This window comes from Heterodontus francisci, chromosome 43 (assembly GCF_036365525.1).
Source record: "Heterodontus francisci isolate sHetFra1 chromosome 43, sHetFra1.hap1, whole genome shotgun sequence".
NCBI lineage: Eukaryota > Metazoa > Chordata > Chondrichthyes > Heterodontiformes > Heterodontidae > Heterodontus > Heterodontus francisci.
The window spans coordinates 29,571,421-29,585,812 of record NC_090413.1 but is presented as its reverse complement, the minus strand read 5'-3'; the positions used below and the strand labels follow the sequence as shown (position 1 = coordinate 29,585,812).

General features: G+C 42.2%; 2 protein-coding genes across 2 annotated transcripts in view; both read right to left on the bottom strand.

Moving 5' to 3' along the window:
* Nucleotides 1-60: 60 nt before the first annotated feature.
* On the bottom strand, nucleotides 61-1,395 carry LOC137355799 (artemin). Its single transcript, XM_068021334.1, has one exon. The coding sequence runs from the start codon at nucleotides 1,393-1,395 to the stop codon at nucleotides 901-903; it is 495 nt and encodes a 164-aa protein (XP_067877435.1). The 3' UTR covers nucleotides 61-900.
* The window catches only part of gtf2f1 (general transcription factor IIF, polypeptide 1), a 163,549-nt gene continuing 150,441 nt past the window's right edge, over nucleotides 1,285-14,392 (bottom strand). Inside the window, exon 15 of the mRNA XM_068021332.1 lies at nucleotides 1,285-1,370. The gene's annotated coding sequence lies outside the window, so the exon portion shown is untranslated. The remainder of the gene's footprint in view (nucleotides 1,371-14,392) is intronic.

Sequence of the window (14,392 nt, the reverse complement as noted above, 5' to 3'; positions counted from 1 at the left end):
ATGTTTTGTTGGGTTACTTGCTGCTCCCTTCTCTCAGTCTCTGTGACATCATTCAGCAACTTGTATTTGAATTTTTATTTTATAAGTTGAAGCATTTCTAACAGCAAAGTCTTTAAAATAAATAAATAATTTAGTTACATAAATATTTCTGGTTCCACAAACAATTGCCAATCTCAGCCTCCGATGCTGAGGACCAGTGCAGCCTAACCCAGCCCCCTCCTCTCAATTACACACACTGCTTTTGTAAAATTAAATCTTTAAATGTATAGAACCCTGCTTCCAATCGATGCACGCATCATTTTTGTACAGCGTTCAGCAAGAGAAAAGGTGTAATATGCTAACGGGCCAACCCCACCCATCCTCCCTGCAATCCCCCCCCCTCCCCAATGCTTGGCCAAAAGTTATACTTTTGTACACTATAATAGATGGGGTAACGAACAGCAAAGGAAGCTTTAAAGACAGACCACTACACAAGGCAACAAAACTCTGAGCGGATAAAACCAGTTAATTCTTACCCGCTCCATGTTACTGACACCTCCCTGCATCAGTGTGAATGGTAGAAAGGGGGCAGGATTCAGAGAGGGAGCGACACACACAGAGGAGAGTAAGCAAGCAGACTGTTAATGTCTCATCTCAATAGAGGCACTCTTCAGAACAATTCAATTCAACAAAACTGTCTCCCATCCACCTCAACCTGAACACAATCTTAAAGCAGTAATTTGCTTGAACACAGATTTGGGGATTTTCCCAGTGAGGCAGTTCTGTTGCTGTTCTGAATCTGTAGACTGTCCTGTTCCCCCTCAACCTGATCAGGGTTTTGCCTCCATTTTAGTCCAGGTTTGGTCCTGATTGTCCTGGGAACTTTGTCTCTTCACCCCACCCCGTCCCTTGCTCAGACAGTTACCCGATGCAGCTGCACTCAGAGGCTGAGAGTTTCTCCACTGTGTGCCAGTGGTTGTTGATGTCCAGGAAGGTGACGTCTTTGAACTGTGTGGGGCGACAGCATGGGTCACTGACAATCTTCTCCTGGGACAGGTTGAGGAGGCTGGTTTTACGCAGCAACAAGGAAAGGGTCAGGTCGTGGTTGGTCCTGGCCAGGGGACAGCTGCCGCTGCAGTACTTGAAGAGAACGATTTCATCTGACTGGTAGCCTAGACCAAGGTCCTGCACGCGGAGCTGGAGGGCCCTAAGCCTGCAGTTCCTCTCCTCCCACTCCTCTCCTTTCCTGGTCACAGACATTTTCCGTTTCCTCCGTGCTCTTCCCGGGTTTGACTGCAGTTCAAGTGACGAGACTGATGTGGGCAATGGTGAAATTGTGAATTCCCCATCTGAGCGCGTGTGGGAGACTCTTAGAAGGATGGCCCTTTTCCCTGAAAGAAATGGAGAAAATGTCATTTGATTTTCCTTTCAAGAAATGCATTAATTGTTAGAATGGGGGGGGGGGGGGGGGGAGAGAAAGAGAGGAGGCACTCCAACACCACCCCCCCCCCCACTAGAGAGACAGCCACTGGGGGAAAGTGTCAGATGGGACACCTGGGATCTCAGCTGTGGCCATTGGTCGAGTGTGAGCCCGGACTCGCTGTGGGCTTTTCTCTTGTGTGGCATTACCATGGATCCTCAGGCATTTTCTACCAGTCATATGGAGGGGGAGCCCTGGGCCAGAATCCCTCCGCAGCCCAGGTTCTGAGACTAATAGTGGCAGCCAGTTTAAAACAAAATAGCTAAACTTTACTTGGATTATATTTTACTAGGATTAATCTTTGCAGAGAGCAAAGTACTTTGCAGGTTCGGCATCCCTACGAGCTGTCACTCAGTAATTACCCACAGGTTTACTGCATACACAGACTCCTAGAAAAATGCTTTTAAGCAACTTAACTGAGTGAAGTGAATCTGTCAGAGTCAGTGCATGCATCTCGCTTACCCGGCAGATACTGAGGTGCGACATCAGTGTCTGGAGATTCCTCCTCTGTCTGATCAACAAGAAAAACGATCAAAAACACCAACAGCAGAGAGAATGTCATTATCCGGCCGAGTATGTGGAAATATTCCCCCCCCCACCGCCAAAACAAAACTTATCAAGGTGACTGAGCAGAGAGAGGGGCTACCGGATTGCTCACTCAAAATTCTTCATCTACTTTCATGGCTCTTCCTTCACAGCTGCAGGATATTTGTGATGGAATCAGTGAATTAGAGTATTTAAAGCGCATCTGTACCCCACATCCTCACACTGACACATATTTCATACGACATTCCTGGCATGACTAGCCAGTGAGCTGCCGGGTATCAGCTGGTCCAAATACCTCAGTGTTGCAGCAATGATGGTAAACGTGAGCAAAGCAAAACTCATCCCTGCTCCCAGCCGATGATTCATCAGGTGCAGGAGAGCAGTAGCTGCACATACCAGAAGAGGCAGCACAGGGCCTGACATCTGACTGCTGCTCACATGGGGTTGTTGCTTCATGCTCCCTCCTGCCTGTTTTTAAACTTCCCTACAAGGGTCTCTGCTGTGGCTCAGTGGTATGGGGTTGTGGGTTTAATTCCCATTCCAGATGCTTCAGCCTATGATCCAAACTAACCCATCAACAATCTGCGCTGTGCACGGGACCTGTCATAACGAAAAAGTCCGTGCCGCCATGCAGCAACACCTGGACAACAATCAAGTTTGGTCTGAAAATGGGTCGCCCATTTAAGACAGAGATGAGGAGAAATTTTTTCTCTGAGAGTTGTGAGTCTTTGGAATTCTCTTCCTCAAAAGGCAGGGGAAGCAGAGTCTCTGAATATTTGTAAGGCAGAGGTAGATAGATTCTTGATAAGCAAGGGGGTGAAAGGTTATCGGGGGTAGGCGGGAATGTGGAGTTGAGGTTACAATCAGATCAACCATGATCTTGTTGAATGGCGGAGCAGGCTCGTAGGGCTGAGTGGCCTACTCCTGCTACTATTTCGTATGTTTGTATTCGTGCCATACAAGTGCCAAGCAATAACCATCTCCCAAAGGCACTGCCATCGTTGAAACCTTCAACATCCTGTGGGTCACGATTGATGGGAAACTTAACTGGATCATCCACATAAACACTGTGGCTACAAGAGCAGGTCAGGGACTGGAAATTCTGCAGTTAGCAACATCTCCTGATTCCCCAAAGCCTGTCAACTATCTACAAGCAGTGTGATGGACTCTCCACTTGCCTGGATGGGTGCAGCTTCAACACTCAAGACAACACCATCCAGGACAAAACAGCCCGCTTGACTGGCACTCCTTCCACCACCGACGCACAGTGGCAGCAGTGTGTACCATCTACAAGATGCACTGCAGCAACACACCAAGGCTCCTTCAACAGCACCTTCCAAACCCGCGACCTCTACCAACTAGAAGGGCAGAAAATGCATGGGAACACCACCACCTGCAAGTTCCCCTCCAAGTCACACACCATCCTGACTTGGAACTATATCGCCGTTCCTTCACTGTTGAAGTCCCCAAGGACTGCAGCGTTTCAAAAAGGCAGCTCACCACCACCTTTTCAAGGGCAATTAGGGTTGGACAATAAATGCTGGCCTTGCCAGCGATGCCCACATCCCCTGAAACTATATCTGTATACACAGCTGTGGTGGGTACATGATCCAGCACACAGCCGTACTGGGTGCACAGTTTGGTTGGCACATTTCACTACATTGGTATGGTGTCTGTATTTCTGAAGTACTTCATTGGCTATGAAGTGACGGCAGGTTAAAGTTGCTGTTATCAATGGAAATGTTTCTGCTCTTTACCCCTCAGCACTGGGTCATGCTGCGACCATTTCCTCAGGCACTGGATGCGAAACCGTGACCAAACAACCCTGACACACAGTGTCACAGCAGGCTATTGAACGACAGGTGGCATCAGAAAAAAGCCCAATCTTGTTGGCAATTCATACCCAGAACAAACATGCCTGTCAGGAGTGACAGGATAAGATCAGCAGCAGGTTCCCGGCTAATCCAGGGACCATGGGAGTCAGTGTCAGCTCAGGCTGGGAATGAAAGCTGGGATAGTTTTAGTCTGCATGGCTCAGGGGTGGGGAGCAGTGGGTGGAGGGACTTACCCCTGAGCTGGGGGAGACAGAGACTCCCAGCGGGAGGAGGGTGGACAGAGACTGCTTCTGTGGACACAGTTTGAAGAGGATGCTTCCCACAGGCATCCATCAGACACAATGTGCTTTTGATATCTGCAATGCTTTGAAATGTTTGTTACATTTTCCTGGTGTATTCCTGCAGACTGTGCTCGTAAATCTCTCAGCGGCTGTCTCTGCTTAATCCCCACACAAATCACCCTTTCTGGGTCATGAGGAATGTTTCCACCTGTGAACGCCCCGCTTTGGGTCCCTGAGCAAAGCAGCAGCTGCCAGAGGCGTCTACACATGCTCATTATGGGGCAATGGGCACAAGGGGAGTGTGGCTCAGCCCTGACCTCAGCACCTGGGGGGAGGAGGTTCTGTCCCCACAGTCGGTGGGGGTTGGGATTGTTCCCACTGTCCAGGGGCTGATCTCTGTTCCCAGCCCACAAACCAAACCACAGATTCTTTTGGGTCTCACAGCAGCAGAGATGCAGCAACAGTTCTGGTCTCTAACAGACAGAGTGCCTTATCTGATCCAGGCTAGCGACAGCTGCATCCAGTGAATGAGGGAGTGAACACCATCGCAACTTTGCATCAGTGGGTTACCGCAGCAACCTCGGGGATATCGGCCTCAGCTGTGCAGTGAGAAGGAAGGTGAATTGTGTGGCTTGAGGGTTAAAATGGCCTGAACTGAAACTCAGTGATGCACGACTCCTCACCCCAGTCCTCAAACAACCCACATCATTCCATCTGTCAGGAATAGGAAGAAGGATGTGCCTGATAAATTGTATGGGAAGCTGAGGATGGAATTATAACCATTGGGACAGGATCTTCGAGCTCTCGCAGTTTTCTTTCCAGTGTCCAGTGAGGGCTTGGTCACCCAGAAGCCAATTAACCAGGCACCAACCTCCAAACTTAAACAACTTCAGCAAACTCTGACTCAGTGACAAACATGTCCACTCTGCCCAATGACTCCTGCTGTACAGATGTTACTTTAGCCCACATCCCAACAATGTGGAAACAACCTCTGTGCTTTCTAACAATTTCTCTTTACTATCAAATGCCTTAATTTTTGACAAGTCTCCTTTGTGGGAGGTTATAAATCTATCAATACAACAATGCCTCCTCCATCTGCAGTGATTTTCTCAAAAGCTGTGAAGCTTCACAAACAAGAGTCCCACATTATTTAATTCTGCTGGTTTTTGAGTATTTTGTTTCAGCAAGTGTCCCACACCTCCTCTTCGACAATTCCCGTGCCCCTCCTTCAAACAATAGAGATAATACACTCAGTAAGAATCTCCACTATTCCCTCCAAATGATCCCACTCCTTTAACCAGCTATTTATTCACGTGGTTTGACAATTTCACATCACACAATGGTCAGTATTTTTTATACTCCTGTTAATCTGTGTCTCATATATTTCATCCTCTATATTTCTCAGTTTTCTGCTATATTATCCCTTGGTCTCTTTTTATGCCTAAACTCTCCTGTTTCTTCATAAACCCCAGTCTTTGACCCTAGCTTTCCTCCACTGTGAGTTCACCACTTCTTCCAGCCAGTTAATCTGGGTACTTCCTCCTCTCATTGGACTCAGCCCATGTCCCCATCTTGTACTCCTTTTTATTCATTTCAATATGAACCAAATTAAGATGTGGTTTTTATTTCCCGGCTGTTCTCTTCAGGTTTCATCGTTCCGTTACCCAGAACCAGGTCTAGTACTGACACCATTTATTTCTATGCGTGTGTCCCCTGCTGATGAACAAAACAGCCCTGATTGTAGTCAAAGGTCCTCTTCTCATTTTAATCACAATGTTTGTCACGCAGACGAGCATAAGAGTTAAAATTTCCTCATTATTACAATGTGCACAAGTGTGAGGTCATCCACTTCACATCATGGAATGATAAATCGGAATATTTTCTCAATGGGGGAAGTGTCGATGAGCAAAGAGATTTAGAGATGCAAGTACAGAAATCAGGTACAAAAATTAATTTGAAAGGCTAATGGGGTGTTGATCTTCATCTTAAAGAGCTGGAACACAAAGGGAAGGCTTCACCAACTGGCCACAGCACCTCAGGTAGGGGTGCAGCACCGATTCACCAGAATGTTACTGGAGGTAAAAGGGTTAAATGATGATGAGAAGTTCCATGAACCAGGCTTGTACCCCTTGAATTTGGAAGGCAGAGGGGTGATCTGATTGGTGTGTTTAAAATGCTAAAAGGATTCAATGAGGAAGATAGAGAGAAACTATTTCCTCTGGTGAGGGGGAGTGCAGAACAAAATTCAAGCCAGGTCATTCAGGGGTGATGTCAGGAAGCTGTTCCTCACACAAATGGGAGAGAAAAAGCTGGAAATGTTCCCCCAAAAAGCCGAGGGACATCTGGTTTTTCCAAGATATTTTGGTGGTTAAAGGTATCAAGGGATATGGAGTAAAGGTGGGGAAATGGATTTCAGGTACAGATCAGCCAAGATGGAATTCAGTGGCGGAGCAGACTCGGGCCAAATGGCCGCCCTCCTGCTCCTGAGATGATGATCTCACACAAAAGCCTGGGTCACGTTCGATATCTTCGTATTCCTGGATTGGAGTTTCTGATTAAGGGAAGGAATGAGAGCCTTTTTCAATGGCACATTCCTGTGTGCTTCTCTCATTGAGACAGGATGAGCGTGTCAGCTCCTTGCACTCGACTATCTGGAATTTAACAGATAGTTCCCGCTCAGACCAGACGTCACCCTCTTTGTAAATAAGACCAAACCTTCTGTGGAATCATAGGATACCACAGGACAGAAACAAAACTAATCCCAGAATTAGTGTAGTACAGCACAGGACAGAAACAAAACTAATCCCAGAATTAGTGTAGTACAGCACAGGACAGAAACAAAACTAATCCCACAATTACTGGAGTACAGCACAGGACAGAAACAAAACGAATCCCAGAATTACTGGAGTACAGCACAGGAGAGATACAAAACTAATCCCAGAATTAGTGCAGTAAAGCACAGGAGAGATACAAAACTAATCCAAGAATTAGTGTAGTACAGCACAGGAGAGAAACAAAACTAAGCCCAGAATTAGTGCAGTAAAGCACAGGAGAGAAACAAAACTAATCCCAGAATTAGTGTAGTACAGCACAGGAGAGATACAAAACTAATCCCAGAATTAGTGTAGTACAGCACAGGAGAGATACAAAACTAATCCCAGAATTAGTGTAGTACAGCACAGGAGAGATACAAAACTAATCCCAGAATTAGTGTAGTACAGCACAGGAGAGATACAAAACTAATCCCAGAATTAGTGTAGTACAGCACAGGAGAGATACAAAACTAATCCAAGAATTAGTGTAGTACAGCACAGGAGAGATACAAAACTAATCCCAGAATTAGTGTAGTACAGCACAGGAGAGAAACAAAACTAATCCAAGAATTAGTGTAGTACAGCACAGGAGAGATACAAAACTAATCCAAGAATTAGTGTAGTACAGCACAGGAGAGATACAAAACTAATCCAAGAATTAGTGTAGTACAGCACAGGAGAGATACAAAACTAATCCCAGAATTAGTGTAGTAAAGCACAGGAGAGATACAAAACTAATCCAAGAATTAGTGCAGTACAGCACAGGAGAGATACAAAACTAATCCAAGAATTAGTGCAGTACAGCACAGGAGAGATACAAAACTAATCCAAGAATTAGTGCAGTAAAGCACAGGAGAGATACAAAACTAATCCAAGAATTAGTGCAGTACAGCACAGGAGAGATACAAAACTAATCCCAGAATTAGTGTAGTACAGCACAGGAGAGATACAAAACTAATCCAAGAATTAGTGTAGTAAAGCACAGGAGAGATACAAAACTAATCCAAGAATTAGTGCAGTAAAGCACAGGAGAGATACAAAACTAAGCCCAGAATTAGTGTAATACAGCACAAGAGAGAAACAAAACTAATCCAAGAATTAGTGTAGTACAGCACAGGAGAGAAACAAAACTAATCCAAGAATTAGTGTAGTTCAGCACAGGAGAGAAACAAAACTAATCCCAGAATTAGTGTGGTACAGCACAGGAGAGATACAAAACTAATCCAAGAATTAGTGTAGCACAGCACAGGAGAGATACAAAACTAATCCCAGAATTAGTGTAGTACAGCACAGGAGAGAAACAAAACTAATCCAAGAATTAGTGTAGTACAGCACAGGAGAGATACAAAACTAATCCAAGAATTAGTGTAGCACAGCACAGGAGAGAAACAAAACTAATCCAAGAATTAGTGTAGTACAGCACAGGAGAGAAACAAAACTAATCCAAGAATTAGTGTAGTACAGCACAGGAGAGATACAAAACTAATCCCAGAATTAGTGTAGTACAGCACAGGAGAGATACAAAACTAATCCCAGAATTAGTGTAGTACAGCACAGGAGAGATACAAAACTAATCCCAGAATTAGTGTAGTACAGCACAGGAGAGATACAAAACTAATCCCAGAATTAGTGTAGTACAGCACAGGAGAGATACAAAACTAATCCAAGAATTAGTGTAGTACAGCACAGGAGAGAAACAAAACTAATCCAAGAATTAGTGTAGTACAGCACAGGAGAGATACAAAACTAATCCAAGAATTAGTGTAGTACAGCACAGGAGAGATACAAAACTAATCCAAGAATTAGTGTAGTACAGCACAGGAGAGAAACAAAACTAATCCAAGAATTAGTGTAGTACAGCACAGGAGAGATACAAAACTAATCCAAGAATTAGTGTAGTACAGCACAGGAGAGATACAAAACTAATCCAAGAATTAGTGTAGTACAGCACAGGAGAGATACAAAACTAATCCAAGAAATAGTGTAGTACAGCACAGGAGAGATACAAAACTAATCCCAGAATTACTGTAGTACAGCACAGGAGAGATACAAAACTAATCCCAGAATTAGTGTAGTACAGCACAGGAGAGATACAAAACTAATCCCAGAATTAGTGTAGTAAAGCACAGGAGAGATACAAAACTAATCCCAGAATTACTGTAGTACAGCACAGGAGAGATACAAAACTAATCCAAGAATTAGTGTAGTAAAGCACATGAGAGATACAAAACTAATCCCAGAATTAGTGTAGTACAGCACAGGAGAGATACAAAACTAATCCCAGAATTAGTGTAGTACAGCACAGGAGAGATACAAAACTAATCCCAGAATTAGTGTAGTACAGCACAGGAGAGATACAAAAGTAATCCAAGAATTAGTGTAGTAAAGCACAGGAGAGATACAAAACTAATCCAAGAATTAGTGTAGTAAAGCACAGGAGAGATACAAAACTAATCCAAGAATTAGTGTAGTACAGCACAGGAGAAATACAAAACTAATCCAAGAATTAGTGTAGTAAAGCACAGGAGAGATACAAAACTAATCCAAGAATTAGTGTAGTACAGCACAGGAGAGAAACAAAACTAATCCCAGAATTAGTGTAGTAAAGCACAGGAGAGATACAAAACTAATCCAAGAATTAGTGTAGTACAGCACAGGAGAGATACAAAACTAATCCAAGAATTAGTGTAGTAAAGCACAGGAGAGATACAAAACTAATCCAAGAATTAGTGTAGTACAGCACAGGAGAGAAACAAAACTAATCCAAGAATTAGTGTAGTACAGCACAGGAGAGATACAAAACTAATCCAAGAATTAGTGTAGTACAGCACAGGAGAGATACAAAACTAATCCAAGAATTAGTGTAGCACAGCACAGGAGAGAAACAAAACTAATCCAAGAATTAGTGTAGTACAGCACAGGAGAGAAACAAAACTAATCCAAGAATTAGTGTAGTACAGCACAGGAGAGATACAAAACTAATCCCAGAATTAGTGTAGTACAGCACAGGAGAGATACAAAACTAATCCCAGAATTAGTGTAGTACAGCACAGGAGAGATACAAAACTAATCCCAGAATTAGTGTAGTACAGCACAGGAGAGATACAAAACTAATCCCAGAATTAGTGTAGTACAGCACAGGAGAGATACAAAACTAATCCAAGAATTAGTGTAGTACAGCACAGGAGAGAAACAAAACTAATCCAAGAATTAGTGTAGTACAGCACAGGAGAGATACAAAACTAATCCAAGAATTAGTGTAGTACAGCACAGGAGAGATACAAAACTAATCCAAGAATTAGTGTAGTACAGCACAGGAGAGAAACAAAACTAATCCAAGAATTAGTGTAGTACAGCACAGGAGAGATACAAAACTAATCCAAGAATTAGTGTAGTACAGCACAGGAGAGATACAAAACTAATCCAAGAATTAGTGTAGTACAGCACAGGAGAGATACAAAACTAATCCAAGAAATAGTGTAGTACAGCACAGGAGAGATACAAAACTAATCCCAGAATTACTGTAGTACAGCACAGGAGAGATACAAAACTAATCCCAGAATTAGTGTAGTACAGCACAGGAGAGATACAAAACTAATCCCAGAATTAGTGTAGTAAAGCACAGGAGAGATACAAAACTAATCCCAGAATTACTGTAGTACAGCACAGGAGAGATACAAAACTAATCCAAGAATTAGTGTAGTAAAGCACATGAGAGATACAAAACTAATCCCAGAATTAGTGTAGTACAGCACAGGAGAGATACAAAACTAATCCCAGAATTAGTGTAGTACAGCACAGGAGAGATACAAAACTAATCCCAGAATTAGTGTAGTACAGCACAGGAGAGATACAAAAGTAATCCAAGAATTAGTGTAGTAAAGCACAGGAGAGATACAAAACTAATCCAAGAATTAGTGTAGTAAAGCACAGGAGAGATACAAAACTAATCCAAGAATTAGTGTAGTACAGCACAGGAGAAATACAAAACTAATCCAAGAATTAGTGTAGTAAAGCACAGGAGAGATACAAAACTAATCCAAGAATTAGTGTAGTACAGCACAGGAGAGAAACAAAACTAATCCCAGAATTAGTGTAGTAAAGCACAGGAGAGATACAAAACTAATCCAAGAATTAGTGTAGTACAGCACAGGAGAGATACAAAACTAATCCAAGAATTAGTGTAGTAAAGCACAGGAGAGATACAAAACTAATCCAAGAATTAGTGTAGTACAGCACAGGAGAGAAACAAAACTAATCCAAGAATTAGTGTAGTACAGCACAGGAGAGATACAAAACTAATCCAAGAATTAGTGTAGTACAGCACAGGAGAGATACAAAACTAATCCAAGAATTAGTGTAGTACAGCACAGGAGAGAAACAAAACTAATCCAAGAATTAGTGTAGTACAGCACAGGAGAGAAACAAAACTAATCCCAGAATTAGTGTAGTACAGCACAGGAGAGAAACAAAACTAATCCAAGAATTAGTGTAGTACAGCACAGGAGAGAAACAAAACTAATCCCAGAATTAGTGTAGTACAGCACAGGAGAGATACAAAACTAATCCCAGTATTAGTGTAGTACAGCACAGGAGAGATACAAAACTAAGCCCAGAATTAGTGTAGTACAGCACAGGAGAGATACAAAACTAATCCCAGAATTAGTGTAGTAAAGCACAGGAGAGATACAAAACTAAGCCCGGAATTAGTGTCGTACAGCACAGGAGAGATACAAAACTAATCCCAGAATTAGTGTAGTACAGCACAGGAGAGATACAAAACTAATCCAAGAATTAGTGTAGTAGAGCACAGGAGAGATACAAAACTAATCCAAGAATTAGTGTAGTAAAGCACAGGAGAGATACAAAACTAATCCCAGAATTAGTGTAGTAAAGCACAGGAGAGAAACAAAACTAATCCAAGAATTAGTGTAGTAAAGCACAGGAGAGATACAAAACTAATCCCAGAATTAGTGTACTAAAGCACAGGAGAGATACAAAACTAATCCCAGAATTAGTGTAGTAAAGCACAGGAGAGATACAAAACTAATCCAAGAATTAGTGTCGTACAGCACAGGAGAGATACAAAACTAGTCCCAGCATTAGTGTAGTACAGCACAGGAGAGATACAAAACTAATCCAAGAATTAGTGTCGTACAGCACAGGAGAGATACAAAACTAATCCCAGAATTAGTGTAGTAAAGCACAGGAGAGATACAAAACTAATCCCAGAATTAGTGTAGTACAGCACAGGAGAGATACAAAACTAATCCCAGAATTAGTGTAGTACAGCACAGGAGAGATACAAAACTAATCCCAGAATTAGTGTAGTACAGCACAGGAGAGATACAAAACTAATCCCAGAATTAGTGTAGTACAGCACAGGAGAGATACAAAACTAAGCCCAGAATTAGTGTCGGACAGCACAGGAGAGATACAAAACTAATCCCAGAATTAGTGTAGTACAGCACAGGAGAGATACAAAACTAATCCCAGAATTAGTGTCGGATAGCACAGGAGAGATACAAAACTAATCCCAGAATTAGTGTAGTACAGCACAGGAGAGATACAAAACTAAGCCCAGAATTAGTGTCGGAAAGCACAGGAGAGATACAAAACTAATCCCAGAATTAGTGGAGTACAGCACAGGAGAGATACAAAACTAAGCCCAGAATTAGTGTCGGACAGCACAGGAGAGATACAAAACTAATCCAAGAATTAGTGTAGTGCAGCACAGGAGAGATACAAAACTAATCCCAGAATTAGTGTAGTACAGCACAGGAGAGATACAAAACTAATCCAAGAATTAGTGTATTAAAGCACATGAGAGATACAAAACTAATCCAAGAATTAGTGTAGTAAAGCACAGGAGAGATACAAAACTAATCCAAGAATTAGTGTCGTTCAGCACAGGAGAGAAACAAAACTAATCCCAGAATTAGTGTCGTTCAGCACAGGAGAGATACAAAACTAATCCCAGAATTAGTGTCGTTCAGCACAGGAGAGAAACAAAACTAATCCCAGAATTAGTGTAGTACAGCACAGGAGAGAAACAAAACTAATCCCAGAATTGGTGTAGTACAGCACAGGAGAGAAACAAAACTAATCCCAGAATTAGTGCAGTACAGCACAGGAGAGATACAAAACTAATCCCAGAATTAGTGTCGTTCAGCACAGGAGAGAAACAAAGCTAATCCAAGAATTAGTGCAGTACAGCACAGGAGAGATACAAAACTAATCCCAGAATTAGTGTAGTACAGCACAGGAGAGATACAAAACTAATCCCAGAATTCGTGTAGTACAGCACAGGAGAGATACAAAACTAATCCCAGAATTAGTGTAGTACAGCACAGGAGAGATACAAAACTAATCCCAGAATTAGTGCAGTACAGCACAGGAGAGATACAAAACTAATCCCAGAAATAGTGTAGTACAGCACAGGAGAGATACAAAACTAATCCCAGAATTAGTGTAGTACAGCACAGGAGAGATACAAAACTAATCCCAGAATTAGTGTAGTACAGCACAGGAGAGATACAAAACTAATCCCAGAATTAGTGTAGTACAGCACAGGAGAGATACAAAACTAATCCCAGAATTAGTGTCGTACAGCACAGGAGAGATACAAAACTAATCCAAGAATTAGTGTAGTACAGCATAGGAGAGATACAAAACTAATCCCAGAATTAGTGTAGTACAGCACAGGAGAGATACAAAACTAATCCCAGAATTAGTGTCGTAAAGCACAGGAGAGATACAAAACTAATCCCAGAATTAGTGTAATACAGCACAGGAGAGATACAAAACTAATCCCAGAATTAGTGCAGCACAGCACAGGAGAGATACAAAACTAATCCCAGAATTAGTGTCGTACAGCACAGGAGAGATACAAAACTAATCCAAGAATTAGTGCAGTACAGCACAGGAGAGATACAAAACTAATCCCAGAATTAGTGTAGTAAAGCACAGGAGAGATACAAAACTAATCCAAGAATTAGTGCAGTACAGCACAGGAGAGATACAAAACTAATCCAAGAATTAGTGTAGTACAGCACGAGAGATACAAAACTAATCCCAGAATTAGTATAGTAAAGCACAGGAGAGATACAAAACTAATCCCAGAATTAGTGTAGTAAAGCACAGGAAAGAAACAAAACTAATCCCAGAATTAGTGTAGTACAGCACGAGAGATACAAAACTAATCCCAGAATTAGTGTAGTAAAGCACAGGAGAGATACAAAACTAATCCCAGAATTAGTGTAGTAAAGCACAGGAGAGATACAAAACTAATCCCAGAATTAGTGTAGTAAAGCACAGGAAAGAAACAAAACTAATCCCAGAATTAGTGTAGTAAAGCACAGGAGAGATACAAAACTAATCCAAGAATTAGTGTAGTAAAGCACAGGAGAAATACAAAACTAATCCAAGAATTAGTGTAGTAAAGCACAGGAGAGATAC

Bases quoted from the DNA above. Each gene is read 5' to 3' on its own strand.
- LOC137355799 (XM_068021334.1), bottom strand. From the start codon at position 1,395: ATGACATTTTCTCCATTTCTTTCAGGGAAAAGGGCCATCCTTCTAAGA.